We start from the raw sequence: 14688 nt of genomic DNA, 5'->3' as shown, positions 1-14688 counted from the left end.
TTGTGTGTTGTGTGTGTGTTGTGTGTGTTGTGTGCCTATACATATGTGTTTGCGTGTGTTTTGTTGTGTGAACATGTATGTTTCTGGGGAGAGATGCCACAGCTTCTGGAAGGTTTTCAAAAAGATTCATGACCTCAAAATATAAGAACTGCTTCTCTTTCTGACCTGGACTGGCCGTGTGGTGGTTCCTGCTGAGGAGGGGCACCATGTCTTACCCGTGGTAGCCTCCGGGGTCCCTCGAGAAGCCTGACGACCCTGTTCCTCAACCTTCCGGGGAGGAAGAGAAGACTCATCACGAACAGGACCAAGAGGGAGTGACTTTGGCCACCTCAGCCGATTGGGAGGCCTGGGGTGGGGGTAACAGAGCATCCCCTCCCCAACCCCCACTCTGAGGCTAAAACCCCAGGGCCCCATCACCCTCAGCCGATCAATGAGCCTAATGACCACATCACCTAATGATTAATTTTTCTAAAGATACAGTTTCCAAACACTCCTGTCGATCAATTTTACAGCCTTTTCAAATACAATAGGATAATGTCAGCCTATAATGGGCCTTTTGTGGCATCCCTTTTTCGTGGTTGCTTGCCTAGGAGTCATTCGCAGAATGTTTTTAATCTATTTATTTTAAAGATACAAAATTTTTTTTATATTTTATGACAAAGGCATGCTAAATTGGAAAGGAGAACAGCAAAAGGAGATGCGTGTATTTAGAGGAGATAAATGAGCTGAATGGCACATAAAGTATGTAAATTTGGTAAACATTTATTAGAAACGAGAACTGAAAGTAGAGGTGCCCATAGGCAGATGAGCTAGAAAAGTCTGGAAATGTTTGCGAGGAGGCAAAATAGCAGTTTCCGTCCCTTTGTTAATTTTTCCATCCGAAGCAAAGTGGTGAACGTTTGATGCGCGGGAATTACTGGCAAATGTGTCCTTCGGCAAATGGGATGAGGTGAGATTAACTTAAAACCCCTGGGAAAGGCCCCGCCCCATGAGGGGAAGCCCCGGGAGGCCGGAGGCATCAGGACAAGCCCTGTGGCCGCGTCCAGGGGGAGCTTCTCCAAATAACCAGCGATAACCCTGTTAAGCAAGAGGAAGATATTTCGTGCTGGAGAAGGTCAGTGGGCAGAAGTGGCATCTAGGGCTTGGGGAAACCCTGCTCCAGGAGGGGACAATGGCAAGGAGATCTGCAGACCCCCTCCGCTGGAGAGCCCTACTTTCTCCTTCAGTGAGTTACTAGGCTCGTTCTTGAATTTCATCTCGGCAATCAGGAACCTCCGCTCAACGTAAACTGCATGACAATGGGGACCACATCTGCCTTGTGTATATGAGTTTGCCAGGACCTAGCAGAGTGCCTGGTACACAGTAGGCGCTCAATGAATAGCCCTGGAATAAAGGGACAGAGAGGAGGTGGTCTTAGAAGCGTGGCAAGAGCATGGGCTTTGGAGTCAGAAAAGTCTTGGTTCTAATCTCTGCTCTGCTACTTCCTGGCTGTGTGACCTGAGGGCAGTTACTTAACCTCTCTGAACCTAGGCTCCTCTTTTATAAAATGGAGATGAGGATACTGCTTTCCCAGCCACAGTACTGTAATCACAGCTCAAGGTAAAAATGTGCATCTTGCTTAACTCCATTCCCAGCACAGGCAAGCACTTGATAAACATGAAACTAAAAGAATTAGGTTGGTCCACAAGAGACCCTATGGGCAATCTGAAAGTCTTCAGACCTGGAGGCTCTTATGGGTGTGTTACCCTCTCCGGGTCCCCGGCTCCCCAGGGTAAGCTGGAGGGGTTGATGGCAACCGCAGCTGCTTCACCAGGCTGCCCAAAGCACCCCAAGGAAGGAGCCGCGAACGATCCACGGCGCCTCAGTGGTAAGCTCGCAATAGAGGATAGCCGGCGTGACTTTCTCGGGACTTGCCCACACCAGCACTTGCCCTCGGGACAGCCGTGCCTGCCTCTTGGTTCTGAGCCACCATCTGAGCAGCTCTCTGCTGTGCCGGCCTCGTGCAAAGCCCTTTAGCTGCACCACCCCGGAGTGCCCCACGCTCCCGGGGCGCCGAGCACGCGGTGTGCACGCGGCGTGAGCTCGGTCTCATCCATAGTTGATGACTGTCTCAGCTATGATCGATAGCCAGAGCCAGCTCGGTCGCCTCGCTGAGGATGGAAACCATTTCCAGGGCCTCTCTTTGTGAGCCTGGGAACTGCCGGCGACTGCACCAAGAGGGCAGAGGGCAGGGAGGAGGTCCCATGGCGGCCATGTGAAACAGGGCCGGATGCCCATCCATCACCGGCCAAATGGAAGTGCCAGGAGCCCTGCCAGGGGCCTCCATCACTGTCACGGGGGATGAGAGGCTGCACGGCCTCTTGTGGAAGTGGCGGTTGTGGGGTTGGCAGAATGGACTGTGGGAGTCGTGGTGGGGTGGGGAGGGCAAGCCTGCCCAGGGCACAGGGCCCCTCTGGGCAGGGAACTCTCCCCCCAGACCCTAGCAATCCTGGGGAAACAGACCCCCAGGGCTCAGAAGAGTCCCTCAGGCCAGTCCTGAGCCACAATTTCCAGCAGAGAGAGAAGAGGCAGCATGATGCTTCTAAGGCCAAACAAGCCTCTCTGAGCTGGAGCCCATGTGGGAGGCAGCTTGACCGGCCAGCCCGTGGCTGAAGATGACCACTAGGGACGAGGGTGAAGGGGTGTTTATGCCAGGCATTCTCCTCGGGGTTGGACATTTAAAAAACAAATGAAGCCATTGACAGGTCTTGGGATGTTTCACATCCGCACCCTGGATAGACCATCTCGAAATCCATCCTGAGGCTCTCCATCTGCAGCCCAAGCAGTTTGGAGAAACCACAGGGCCTGTGTGGGGCGGTCGCTGTTAGAGCTGAAAAGTCAGGGAGGGAACGTGACTGGGGTCTTCCCGGGATGAGGATAAAGTGACAGAAACCTTCTGACTGGGAGAGATGCGATCCAGGGGAGGGCTACCCAGGGGCGTTGCCAACAGCAACGGATGTCTGCAGGAAACGCGCTGAGCGAACCCCTGACAGCCAGGCCCTCCGAGGCTCACGCGTGAGCTGGCTTCCACGGTCCTTCTACACTTGTAAGGCCCTCGACGACAAGCTTTGCTCAGCCCTCTGACGACATAGAGAGACTTTTACATCCATTATTTCATGATTCCCCATGATGATCCCAGGAGTGGATGTTAGCATCCCCATTTTACTGACAAGGAAACTGAGGCTCAAAGGGGTTTTTCAAGCCACAAGAAGGGACAAAGAGGCTGAGTTGGCCTGATGCTGAGCCCAGGACCCTCCACCTCCTTCCAGCTTGGGCACATCCAGTGCAGGTCTCATGGCAGCCGGCCGCGGTGACTGGGAGGGTGTGGAGGAACCAGTCTCCGTGGGCAGCGGGCATTTGGTCCTCTGCTGGTGGTCTCCAGGTGGGCTGACGACTCCGGGATTGTCACAGACTGGAAATGCCAACGGCACCTACAACACTGAATAATAAAGGCAAAGTCATTTCCTGTTTCTTCTGCAAACAGCCCTCAGCCAAAGCAGTGCCCACACTGACCAGGGTCTGAGATGTGGCAGGGAACAAGGTCCTGTGGTGAGCGGGTCAGTCCTGGATTCACTGGTTCGTCTGACAGCCCTGTTCCGACGTCTTTGCTGGCGGGCACTGGGAATGCAGCACGCATGCTCTTACAGCCTCTGTGCTTCTGTTCGTGATCTGGGGGCCGGGGGGGGGGACGGGGGGGGCTCGTGCAGCAGCTGCTGGGCGGGCACCTCTGTGGGGCACTGTGATGAGGGGGAGCCAGGAAAGGCTTCTCACCACCAGGCGAGGGGCTGGGCTGAGCCTGGTCTGGAAAATGAGGAGCTTTCATAAAGGGAAGAGCTTTCCTGGCAGAGGGAGGGTAGCCTGCAAGGGCCCCAAGACAGGAGGCATCGTGGAAAATTTGGGGAACATCAAGAAATGCAGTGAGTAGAGCAGAGAAGGGTCTTGTTAGATTTCAAACTCCGGCGCCTGGGTTTCCAGATGTTGTTGGACCCATCACCTTCCCTCCCATCTTGCTCCTTTATTGTGGCTGAAGATAAACATCGTCTCCCCACTGCTCATGGGAAGGAGAGAGGGCCAGGCAGGGAGAGGTGGTCCTGGGGCGGGCAGGGTGGGGAAAGCCAATCAGGGGTCCCCAGGGAACTCCGGATTTCCACGTGGAAAGGGCCCAAACAGGTCAACATTGATCACCCTCCAGGGCTACCGGGTGGCGTTGTTCAGGCTGAACACTGCACAAGGGGCATCGTGGAAGGGGTGCCATTTGCCCGGAAGGCATATTTGTTTGTTTACCTTGCTGACCCCCAAAGATGAATTGTTGGTATGCCTATTATGAAAAAATGTCTGGGGTATGGCAGTGAGGTTCCTTTGTCTCATAAAATTGGTACATTGGGTCAATTGCATGACAGACGGACAGGTGCATCAGCGAGCGGTCACCTTTCCCCTTCCCGCCACCCTTGGGGCTCATGAGCCTGCCTCTTCTCTTTGCAGTTCTTCCTGTTCATCCTCATCATCTTCTTGGCGGAGCTCTCGGCAGCCATCCTGGCCTTCATCTTCAGGGAGAACGTACGTACGGGGGGGCCCCCCCGTGCCCCGGCCCCCCTTCGTGGCCAGCCCCTCCCCTCCTCAGAGAGGGTCTCGCAGAGTCGGCAGCCTCTCAGCGAGCAATTCTAGCCCAAATTGTGGCCCCCCCCCACCCCAGCGACCCTCTTCCTGCAAGGGTTTTTCCAGAGGGCAGAATCGGAGGGTCCTTTAGGGTCTCTGCTCTTCCAAAGCAGCTGATACAACCCACACCTGATTCTGGAATCTTCCATTCCACCCCGTGCCCAGCCATAATCGTTTGACGGGCAGGGGATAGTCGGCGAGGCTATCCCCCAAGCCCTGGGATGTGTGACGTGCAGGAGGACAGAGCAGAGCCCTTTCGGTTGAGGCCCTGGCCAGTATCCAATTTGGGCAACTTGCCCTCACCAGCCACTTTTTCCGGGAGCTCCAACCACCCAGGGCACCAGCCCCCTCCCCTGAGTCTCTAGGAGCCAGGCGCGGCAGCCACAGGGGGCCTGGAAGCAGGAGGGGGAGGGAAAGAGAGGCGTGAGGGGTCCGGAGACACAAGCTGGTCTGGGGGAGCAGGAAGGCAAGCCGTGGACAGAGGGGAAGAGGCAGCCGCTCTGTGGGCAGAGAATGGAGCCTGCAGCTGGGCACCATGCAGGGCCCTGTCCTTTCACTACAGCGGGGAGAACGGTGGTGAGGCCTGGGGAGAATATTCTGAGGGCAGGAGCACCTTCCAAGGACACGTCTACAAACTGGATCTGCAGACTCCCCGCTCCACACCGTGACTTCTTCAGGGCCGGGGACCCGGGGTACCCCCTGGCTCTGATGAGCAGCTCCGGGGAGAGGGAGTGGGGCTAGGAGCAAGCCCCCCACCTGGATAAACCCTGCTTCTGAGAAGAGCTGCAGGGCTGAGAGAGCTTCCGTGCGTGCCCCGGCCTCGGGCTCACCGAGGGGTGTGTGGGTAGACTTCCTCTTCCTGCCGGTGATCCGGTAAGGGGAAGCCACAGGCCCTGGAGTGGGGACTCAGGGGCCACCCCAAGTGAGTGGTTTAAGAGAATGCCCAGCCCTGGGGCCCTGGGGCCTTGCCTCCTCCAGAAGCAGCTAGCTGAAGAGACCAGGCCAGGGTGGGGGCTGCCCCACGCTGCTGGGGGGCGTGGGGGGTCTCACACCGCCCTCTGCCTCTTCCTGCAGCTCACCCGCGAGTTCTTCACCAAGGAGCTCACCAAGCACTATCAGGGCAACAACGACACCGATGTCTTCTCTGCCACCTGGAACTCGGTCATGATCACAGTGAGTGACCGCCCCACCCCCGCCGCCCAGGGATGCCGTGAGCCTTCAAAGCCCCGAGGCCAGGTGCAGCAAACGTCCGGCCTCCGGAGCCCGCTTGGCTCGCGTGCCTGCGCCAGACATCACTAACCAGTCAGGGCTGGCCCGCTGAGCCCAGCCTGGGCCTGGGAATCGCCATCCACCCAGCATTCTGGGCCGTCATTAAAGGCCCATTGAACACAGTCCAAACTCCGGCTGAAACCTGTTTGCTATCCCTGACCCTAGTCCTCTGTCATTGTCAGTGAGGGTAATCACAGCCACTGTTTAGTGGGCGCTAAGGCCCGGGGAGGCGGGAATTGTCACCACCATCCCTGTTTTACACAGGAGGACACCGGAAGCTCAGAGAGGTTGAGCGACTTTCCCAGGGTCACACAGGAGGAGAAGAGGGAGCCAACCCCTAGCTGAATCTTGACTCCGCTCCACCACCTTGCCTTATGGTGGCCTCGGGGGAGGCCATCTGTCCACCTCTGCCCCCGGGGCCCAGCTCCCTCCCCACCAGACTCTTCCCTTCGCTCTCCTCCTAGTTCGGCTGTTGTGGCGTCAACGGGCCTGAAGACTTCCGGTTTGCGTCAGTTTTCCGACTGCTGACTCTGGACAGCGACGAGGTGCCCGAGGCCTGCTGCCGAAGAGAACCGCAGACTCGGGACGGGGTCCTGCTGAGCAGGGACGAGTGCCTGCTGGGAAGGGACCTGTTCCTGAACAAGCAGGTAGCAGGCCCCGCTCCCCGCCCCAGGCAGGGGGACTTGGATGGCCAGCGCTGGGCGGGTGGGTGGGGGCTGTGAAGTCCCTGAGATCCAGCCACAGTAGAGGAAGGCTGAGGGTGGCAGATGGGCCGGCGATGGCCCAGCCAGAGGAGTGGGCCTTTGTCAGGGGTTAAAGGTTAAAGGGTGAGTAGGAGCTGTGCGGTGGTCCAGGGAGAGCACTCCCTGAGCTTCTGACAATGCAGGTCAGGAGCCCAAACCTGAATTACATAGAGGGGGCCCCTCCTTAGCTCTTATTGTGGGGGAAGCTCACCTGTGCCATATAGAAGCCCCCTCTGACCCCCAGGGAGCAAGGTTCTCCTCCAAGGTCAGGGAAACTACCAGACTCTTTGTTTCTCTTGCCACCCAAGGACTTTATCTCAGTCCCAGAAAGAAGCCCTTCCCTTTCTTGCACATGCCATCTCGGGGGGACACAGGGCCCCTGCTTTGTGCGCGCACACACACACACACACCCGCTGTGAGACAGATAGTGCCCTTGTACTTGATTCCTCCTTCCCACTGAGCAGCAACCCTCCCTGGGCCCCTGGCGCCTCCGGTGTGTGTGTGTGAGACCAGGCTGGGGGTGGGAGGGCGAAAACAAGGATGAACCCAGGGCATGCCCCATGCCCCTCACTTGATTAGGCTTCTCACGAGGAGCTCCTGGGAGAGTTCCAGATGCAAGGGACACAGCAAGAGATGGGAGACAAGGCACTCATGATCTACTTAAAGAAAGCACATGACAACCAAGGAGCAAACTATAAGTAATAATTTCACATGGTCATGATTACTATAAAGAAAATAAAACCAGATGCCAAGCTGGACAGGACTGGGATGGGGGCCATAGGGCAGGCCTCGGAGAGCCCCAAGAAGAGGTGCCGCGTGCTGAGGCCTGCCCCTGGCCCTCCGCTGAGGTCTTCTCAGCCTCAGCTTGGAACTCAGCACCCCCTCCCCCACACATGTGGTGTCAGAGGACTTCACAGGGGCCCTGGGTTCAGGCCACTGTGAGCTTGGGGCAGGGAGGGCCACCAAGGGCTTGGGTCTCAGCCTCCAGGGGAAGCTGCAGGACATGGAGGGGAGGCGGGGGAGGTCTCAGGCTTCGATGTCAGGCAGGCCCGGACTGTTACCTGCTGTGACACCCTTTCTGGACCTCAGATTCCTCATACCGTCGCAGAGCCAGCAGTCCTCCTTGGAAAGATGGCGTTTAGAAGATGCCATCGCCACCAGGGAAAAACTTCACTTCCTGCTTCCCTGGCAGGGAGGCCAGGTGACCCCGCAGTAGCCAAGCCATTTGTACAACTTGCGTCCGGTCTTTAAGAGAAACCACAGGGCCGGCCCCTCCTCTGTTCCCCCCTGGCAGGCATGAAGCTGTGGTGACCGCCATCTGGGACGTGGCCGCGGAGGGTGGCGCCCTAGGATGTCAGGGCATTATGAGAGGGGCCTGGGCCGCGGAAGGCTGCATGAAACAGGCGGGCCACCTCAGCTGAGGATTTCATACGAAAGGCAAACAAACTTCTAGCTTGTCCAGCCTTGTCCAAGGCCCTGCTGTTTGGGATGCCTGGTGCCCAGAGCCAAGCCTATGTCCTGAGGCCACCTGTGGATTGTTCAGGGAGGCTTCATTGTTCCTGTAGGGCTTCATCCTCATAAACTTCCCATTTTGGGACTCATCCTTGGTGATGACACCTCCTTCCATCTCCTGGGCATGACTTTGGGATCAGAGCTCCTTGGGAAGGTCCCTGCAGCTGCCTGAGTTCTTTATGGTGCCTCTTCCTCTGTTCCTCCTGATATCCTTTTCTGGGATCCTTTTCAGAGACCCTCACATCCCCCCTGAGCATCCTTCCTTTTCAAAGCCTCTGTGGAGGGACTATCACTATTTGGTTTTTCTCCAAAGCCCATTTCCCTAAAGCCCAGGGTGCATTTCTGACTGTGCCTTGCATCCCCGTCACAGTCTTGAATCAGTGAGCAAAACGTCTGAATGCAAGGACCCGAAATCCCAACTAAAGGGGCTTATGCAAATGCCCTTTGTGTTTCACACACAGCAAGAATTCTGGAAGGTGGTGGCTTCTCCCATTACATCAGTAGCTTTGTCCTGTCAGTCAAAGCCTGGTCTCTGTGATCTTCATGGCCTTTCCTTGGTGGCAAAATGGCTGCCATGGCTCCAGACATCCCACCCATGTTTAAGACAGAAGGGAAAGCATGGCACCACCGTCTTTCCCAGAAAGCCCCAGTAGACATCTGTATAGATCTTGATGGCCAGGACTCTGTTATGTGGCCATCAAGGGCCAAGGCAGAGGGCACTCATCTGTGGATGTTGAGTTAGCCCTCCACTGTTTACCATTGAACTCCAATGAGCAGAAATGAGGAAATCCCGAAAGAAGGTGATCCATGATGAATATTCAGACTCCCCCACTGGTATGAGTCAAACCCACCAATGCAGTTTTTCCAGCTCTTCTTCAGCCTTCCCTGGGTCAAGACAGTCACCCAGGCAAGTCAGGAATGTGTTCTCCTGCTGGAAACGAATCCGGGGGTCTCCCAATAGATGATGACCTTGCTAGAGCTTGACTCCAGGCCAGAGTCGTGACCACCAATAGGAAACCATCCATATTCCCCATCTGTCTGGGTGATCTTAAGCCCTCTCTCCTCACAGCATCACATTTCTCTGCTTTATCCCCATACTGGGAAGAGTATTCCAGCCAGAGAGTGAGAGCAGCATGTGCAAAGGCCCTGGGGTGGGAAGGAGCATGGTGTGCTCCAGGAACCAAGAGAGGGAGGCCAGTAGGGCTGGAGCAGAGTGAGTAGGGCAAGACTGGCTCAAGGTGAGGGCATCGGTAGGGCCGCTCATGCTCTCTCTGTGTGTCTATATCCATCTTTATCTCAGTGTGTATATCCCCAGCGCTGCTTGAGAGAGCAGTAGTAACACAGGAATTCATCCATTTAGAGGGGCCTGGAGGGCTGGGCTCGTCTTGGAAGGCTGCCCGGAGGAGGTAAAGGGTGCGCTGGGCTTTGAGGAATGGGCTGTTTCCTTAGGGCAGAGGCTGAACACCAAAATCCTTCAGCCAGCAGGCAGGAAATAAGAAGGAGTGGAGAGGGTGGGTGTAGCTCAACAGGGAATGACGGGGGCTGTGGACCCCCAGGGAACCCTTGTCCCATCTGACAGGGACCGCTATATAGAGATGATGACTCCACTTGCTGGATCTCCTGGTTTTTCTTTTCTTTTTTTTTTTAAGATTTTATTTATTTGACAGAGAGAGACATAGCGAGAGAGGGAACACAAACGGGGGGAGCTGGGGAGGGAGAAGCTGGCTTCCCGCGGAGCAGGGAGCCCAATGCGGGGCTCGATCCCAGGACACTGGGATCATGACCTGAGCCGAAGGCAGACGCTTAATGACTGAGCCACCAGGCGCCCCTGGATCTCCTGGTTTTTCGAGAGCAGCAGGGAGTCCAGATATTTTGGGGAGATTTTTCATTATTCCAATCGCTGTGGCTACTACCCAAAGCGTTTATGGTGGATGCGGTGCTCAGGCTGGCCGTTCCCAGCCCCACCTGAGGAGCTGGAGGGCCAGGAAGGGCTTTGGTGTGATGCTGCCAAATTGCTGCTCATGAGCCTCCTGCCCCCCACCCCCTCCCCACCAGGCGGTGCCAACAGGGGTTTGACAGGGTAAGCCTGCTGCTGCCCGAGCTTTGGGGCCACAGGCCAGTTCCCAGGCTTCATGCTTCGGTCCTGATGCTGGCCCCTGACCCCAGACTGTCTCCAGCTATGGCCTCACCTCTGGTCCTTCCCTCCCAGGGCTGTTACACAGTGATCCTCAACACTTTTGAAACCTACGTCTACCTGGCTGGAGCCCTTGCCATAGGGGTGCTGGCCATCGAGGTAAGTAAAAGCCCCCACTTCTGCGGCTCCCCAGAAGCAAGGCACAGATGGTGTCCCGGAGAGATCCCCCATGGCCTGCACCGCCCAGCCTACTTCTGTCTCTACGTCCTAAATCCAGGACCAAATGGGTCCCCCACTGCGGGAACTGTGGGGCGGTAAGCCCAGCTGGGTCTCTCTGTTGCCTGAGTCACTGTTGGACTCTGGGCTCATCTGAGCAAGTCTCCGGCAGTGAGTGGGCAGGCTCTGAGAGTCACCCCCTAATCTTCCTCCCACTGCCTCCCCATCCCTGTTCCTCTCTGGCTAATCCTCCCCAGAGATCCAGAGAGAACTCCACAGACTTTCAACACCGCTGCCTTGAGGGAGGGGCTGCGGCTTGTGCTTCTAGATCAGGCCCTTTCTCTGTGGGGGGTTCAGGGCCTGTGGGGCCCCGTCGACCTCACAAGGACGGTCTTAATTAAACCCCCTTCAGCCCCAGTCCCGGAGCCCCCTCGAAAGGAAGGCAGCTGCAGACTCCGGCCGCCGCCACTAGGTGGCGCTTCAGCCGAGGGGCGGAGCTGCCCCTCCTTTCTCCCCACCTCCCCCGCTCCTGGATCTCAAACCTCTCCTCCCGGAGTTTGGACTGACCGCGTAGCCGGTGCCTGACCATCTCCAGGAAAGACCACTCCCGGGCCTCAGCCAGTCGTGGGCGGGGGGGAGACGAAGTCTGGCAGCCTCCCTGCCCCTCCTTCTCAGGGTGTCCTCCAGCCCCACGTGGAGCAGTTTTGTGGAGACGACTGGGGATGGGGCAGAGGGAGGGGTCATTTATTCGTTCATTCAGCAAGCACAGATTGAGCCCCTACTGTATGCCAGCACCGTTCCAGGTGAACAAAGTCTCTGACGGGGCGGGGGGGGGCGGGGGGAATGAACGAGAGACAGATAAATCTGCTGGGACTGTGGGAATCGCAGGCGTGTGTCCCGTGCAGGAAGAACACGGGCTTTTCGGGGTTAACTCCAGCTCCGCGTCTCCCCGGACGGGGCCTCTGGGCCATAGAGGACTTCTCTGCAAAATGGAGCTACTACCCTGCTCCCAGGCCGGGGTTGCTGCGGGGCGTTGTGAGGATGGCAGAGGATGGGGACTCCATGCCTGGCCGGTTGTACTGGGGGCTTATTAGACAATGTCTGTATTCTTGACCTGCTGTCCTCACTGCCCCCCCCCCCCCCCCCCACAAGCCCAGCCGCACCCCGATGGGAGGCAGAGCTATGCTCCCAAAAAGGGATTTTTGCTGTATCCCTGTCCCGGCCTCGCCTCCCCCACCCCAATTCCCCGACCAGAGATCTGGCCCTGAGCCTGTGGTCTGGGGACTGTCCCTTGTGCTACTTGCAAGAAGACCCCTGTCTGTGGGGGCCTCAGCCATTCTGGTCAGAGGGGCATCCCTGAATCTGGGTCTCTGCCTGCCCACCGCCGCCTCCCCCAGGGCCCTAGTGAGGTGTTCAGTGATTGTGCTCTCAACTCTAGCAAGGGCTACATCTTCCCGGCCCGTTAATAATGATGCTGGTCACTTTCTCCCACATCCACTATCTAAGGGGCATCACTGCGTCATTAATCACCTTATACTTCAGTCTTACTCCCCTCCTGTGAGCTAGAAAGCGGAGTGCGCAGCACTTCTCAGCATGGGCTGTGGGGTCAGAGTGCCTAGACTCAAACCCCAGCTCCCCCACTTGCAGCTGTGTGACCTTAGGCGGGTTGCATGACCTCTCTGTGCCTTGCCTCCTGCTCTGTCAAAGGTTTCTGAGAAAACACTTAGAACTGGGCCTGTCGCTCAGGAAGCCCTCAGGACATGCTCAGGCCCAGAGAAGGGACACGTTTGGCTCAAGGCTGCTGCTGGCAAATAGGGGAGCTAGATCTGAACCCATGTCCAAAGCCCCCTTCTTTCCATGCCTATGCTGCACGAAGGGGGCCAGTGGCTGGCAAAAGGTGCTTGCCCTCAGGGAACGTCAGGGATCCCTCCTGCAGGAGTGTGCCCAGCGATGGGTAAGCCCCCTTTCTGGGCCGATGATTACTTCCCCTTGGGGTGGGACAGCCCCGTGCCTGGCTGGGAGCCCAGGCTGACAAGCCAACTTCTACTTTCTCTGCAGCTTTTCGCCATGATCTTTGCCATGTGTCTCTTCCGGGGCATCCAGTAGAGGGCGTGGCCTGGAGCCTGAAGCCTCACCCACCATCACTGCCCAGCACCCAAAGCCCTCCCCTCCCCCGTGCCCCTGCCCTCTTGGCCCCAGGGGAGGAGGTGAGGTCATGATGAGTGGCCAGGAGAAGGGGCAGAGGAAAATAGCTATTTTTTTAACACAACAAAATGAAGACAAGACTACGGATTGATGGACCCCGCCTGGTCTCCGGGTGGGTGCCATGGGCTCTCTGCAGGGGTCCTGGCACCTGAACCCCAGGGAGGAGTCTGCACTAGAGACCAAAGGAACCCCAGGACCAGGTTCCCTCCTCGGTCCCACCAGCCTCTGGCAGCCCCAGGCCTGGGCCTTCTCCTCAGCTCCAGGTGCCAAGAAAGTGTGGATTTAGCCAACAAGGAAGCAAAAGCAACTCTCAGAGGTCGACAAAGCCCCGGGGGGCCCCAAGGAGACTCAGTCACCATGTCCTTAAGAACTTGGAACCTACGTTCAACCCCTGGTCCTCTGAGGATGGAATTATCCCTGCCCCAGGCTGGGGCCAAGAGTGGGCTGCAGATACTGGATCCAAGAATGGCCTAGCTGGCGGGGTCCTTGCTTCCCTCATCTGTTGGATCAAATAATCTGGAAAGCCCAGAGAGGGGCACTTTTTCATTCACAGTCACACAGCATATGCATGACAATTCTGAACAAGAACCCAGTCGTCCCTCGGCTGCCTGTCGCTCCTTCCAGGCCTCTGTAGGTCCCAGCAGATCTGCTGCTCACACCCCTTCCTGGCCTCAGCATCCTGCCTTCCCCAGGAGAGAGAAAGCCAGCTGGTCAAGAACTTCCCAGCTCCACAGCTAAGAAAATTCTGGACTGTCCTCCCTGCTCCCCTCCCACCTCCCCATACTTCTTTCTAAGCCCCTAGGGACACACACACACACACACACACACACACACACACACACACACACACGACAGTCTCTTTTCCACACTGCCCACTTCTTCCCACAAGCCCAACCCCTTCCCTATTCTCCATCAACTCTGTGGCTCCCAGAGCTGGAAGGAACCCCCAAGATCATCTGGTTCTCCTCTCCCTACCCAGAACTGAGGCTTGGATGTCTTCTGCAAGATCTCTGCCAAGACTTCGCCACCCTCTTCTTGCATACCTCCAATGATGGGGAGCTTACTACCTCCCAAGACAGACTTCTGTCTTTGGACTGCTTTGATTTTTTAGCATCAGCTCAGTGCACATTAGAGTTCTCTGTTTTTCTCTGGTTCCATCCATGGCATCCCACTCACTCTCTCTCCTTCCCAAAGTATTAAGGCCACACATTGCCTCCCCCAAGCCCCATTTTCTCCAGGCTAAAGAGCTCCAAGACATCTCATTTCTGCTGCCACATGGCTTCCTGTCCCTTCATGGTCCATAGCACACTTCTGAGTGTTTCTTCCAGGCTCGGGCAGGGAGAGGTTTTCCCCTAGACTCACACCCACATAGCACCCACAAACCAGTCCCTCATACACAGGCCTCACATTCTAGACCAGTGTTGGCAACTGTATTGCAAGATGCCTCCACCCCAGTGAATCAGGAGTGACTGCCGGGGGCTGTTCAGAGGATCTGAGCTTTGGCCTGGGGTCAGGGGGTGGGGAGGACAGCATAATCTTGATTGGTGATGTCAGCCAGACAATTAAGGCTTGATTAGTGATGTCTGCCACAGGCATGGCGTTGGGAGGGTAAGCATGGTGCCCTCTCTCCTCCCCACAGCTCCCTTCAGGGTCTGGGGGGAGCCCATTCTGAATCCCAGGCCCTGTGTCAGCTTCCAGCCTCCCAGCTTGCCAGCCACTGGGAGAGACGGAGCTATGGCTGGAGCCCCGTGCCTCCCTGCTCTGCCACCGACCCCCTTTAGAGATGCAGCCCTGAGCTCTGTGCCTGCTGTAAAAGTTGGGTTTGACCCTCCTCCCCACTCTCCCCTTCCCCATCCCATCCTTCTGCTGGCCCCCCTTCCCTCCCCCCCTAGTCCCAGGCCCCCCTCCTGGTCT

General features: G+C 57.0%; 1 protein-coding gene across 1 annotated transcript in view; it reads left to right on the top strand.

Moving 5' to 3' along the window:
* Positions 1–14651, top strand: part of TSPAN18 (tetraspanin 18) — a 26658-nt gene extending 12007 nt beyond the window's left edge. The window contains exons 4-8 of the mRNA XM_021685391.1: positions 4522–4596; positions 5770–5868; positions 6429–6611; positions 10429–10512; positions 12628–14651. Coding sequence (XP_021541066.1) covers positions 4522–4596; positions 5770–5868; positions 6429–6611; positions 10429–10512; positions 12628–12675 — 489 coding nt within the window. The 3' untranslated portion in view covers positions 12676–14651. The remainder of the gene's footprint in view (positions 1–4521; positions 4597–5769; positions 5869–6428; positions 6612–10428; positions 10513–12627) is intronic.
* The last annotated feature ends 37 nt before the right edge of the window (positions 14652–14688 follow it).

Source organism: Neomonachus schauinslandi, chromosome 11 (assembly GCF_002201575.2).
Source record: "Neomonachus schauinslandi chromosome 11, ASM220157v2, whole genome shotgun sequence".
In the NCBI taxonomy this organism is placed as follows: domain Eukaryota; kingdom Metazoa; phylum Chordata; class Mammalia; order Carnivora; family Phocidae; genus Neomonachus; species Neomonachus schauinslandi.
This window is presented reverse-complemented; position numbering and strand designations above follow the sequence as displayed.